This window comes from Propithecus coquereli, unplaced genomic scaffold (assembly GCF_000956105.1).
Source record: "Propithecus coquereli isolate 6110/MARCELLA unplaced genomic scaffold, Pcoq_1.0 Scaffold426, whole genome shotgun sequence".
In the NCBI taxonomy this organism is placed as follows: Eukaryota; Metazoa; Chordata; class Mammalia; order Primates; family Indriidae; genus Propithecus; species Propithecus coquereli.
The window spans coordinates 1,226,302-1,227,753 of NW_012150019.1; the positions used below are offsets into that span (position 1 = coordinate 1,226,302).

At 46.3% G+C, this 1,452-nt stretch overlaps 1 protein-coding gene across 1 annotated transcript in view; it reads right to left on the reverse strand.

Annotated features, from left to right (window-relative positions):
* The window catches only part of PRRC2A (proline-rich coiled-coil 2A), an 18,161-nt gene extending 17,600 nt beyond the window's left edge, over positions 1-561 (reverse strand). The window contains 3 exon segments of the mRNA XM_012653644.1: positions 52-109; positions 112-219; positions 543-561. Of these exon segments, the coding sequence (XP_012509098.1) occupies positions 52-109; positions 112-219; positions 543-561 (185 nt within the window).
* Positions 562-1,452: the final 891 nt, after the last annotated feature.

Below are 1,452 nucleotides of genomic sequence, written 5' to 3' on the forward strand. Positions count from 1 at the left end.
AGTTCAAAGTTAAAACACTCATCACTCTAGGCCCCCCAAGCCTCTGTCTACCTCTTGGGGTCGGACTGCTCCTGTTTGCTTGCCCATCCTGTTCCCTCTTCTGGCACTATGAGACATTGGGGTCATTGCCTTTGTTTTCCGCTTTCAGGCTTGGAAGGTCAGCTGGGGGTGGCATACGCCAGGCAATGGCAACTTTCCCAAGACTATGCAGGCCACAGCCTATGTAAACCTCCTAGTCTCTTTAAGCAACCACAATCTACTCAGCTCCCATGTAGCCCAAATGCATGCTCCCTCCTTTCCTCCAGACACCTCTGCCTAGGAAATCCAAATAAAAATCCAGTATCATCCTAGTATAAACACTCTGCCCTTTGGGCCATTCTACAAAGGGTAGCAGCCTCTTCATTATCCCCACAATAATCTCTTCTCCACCAAAATCATTTCAGAGACTTAAAATGGGGCAAGGACTCCAAGACTCAGAAAAAACCATAAAAAGGTATACAATTCCATCGTGCAAGGGACAGAGCTTTAAATTCCCCACTTACTGGACACCAGCTCCCTCATCATGCCCCAGGGCCCTGTACCCCAGGTTCCATTCCCAGCAGCCTCATGTCCCATCTGGCGAGGTTTGCAGGAAAGTACGCTGGGAGTTTAAGGATTTTATGAGCTTGCTCAGCCAGACTGGGGCCTGGTGCCAGAGAAATCCTCATGGAACAAGGCCTATACGCCCAGGCTATAGAACCCCAAGTATTTGGAATATTCCATCTTTTCCTAAACTTGCTCCCATCTTGGCTCCTGGAAAAAATCACCTCCAGAAGGAATACTGGTGGGCTGTTGTTTATCAAATGTAGAACTGAGAAAAACAAAGCATTATAGAGCCACCTGTACATAGAGAACCCTGTAACCATGGGCCAGACACCAGAGGGCCAAGGCCAGAGCCAACTTCATTTTCGTACCCTATTAAAAAATGTCCGTAAGCAGTCATTTCTTTCCCTAAGTCCCTGCTCCCCAAGCAGGCCACACTCTCTAACAGTTCATTCTAGAGTGATCAGGTATTCGTCTATGGATGGGAATAGCATAAAGAGACGAAAGATGGTGGGAAGAAAGCAGGGAAATCCAGACAGGCCCAGGATGAAAGCCAAATTGGGGAGAGAGAACTTTATGACAGGATAGATGGGATGGGGGATGTTCTGTAGGTGTTCAAGGAGACGAATCTGTGAAAATAAATATATGAAAGAAAAGGAGATAGAAGATTCATGGAGTGAACAGACTAAAGCTAATAAAAGAAAATACGAAACCAGGTAGGAAATACACGGAAGCAGGAATGGCAAAGAAAGATGTGGAGCAGAAGAAGACAGTGGGGCAGTATCAAAAGACCCAAGAAGAAAAAAGGGTTTGGGGAGAAAGGAGGGAACAAGGAATAGGAAAAATGAAAAAGCAGAAAGGGGGAGACTG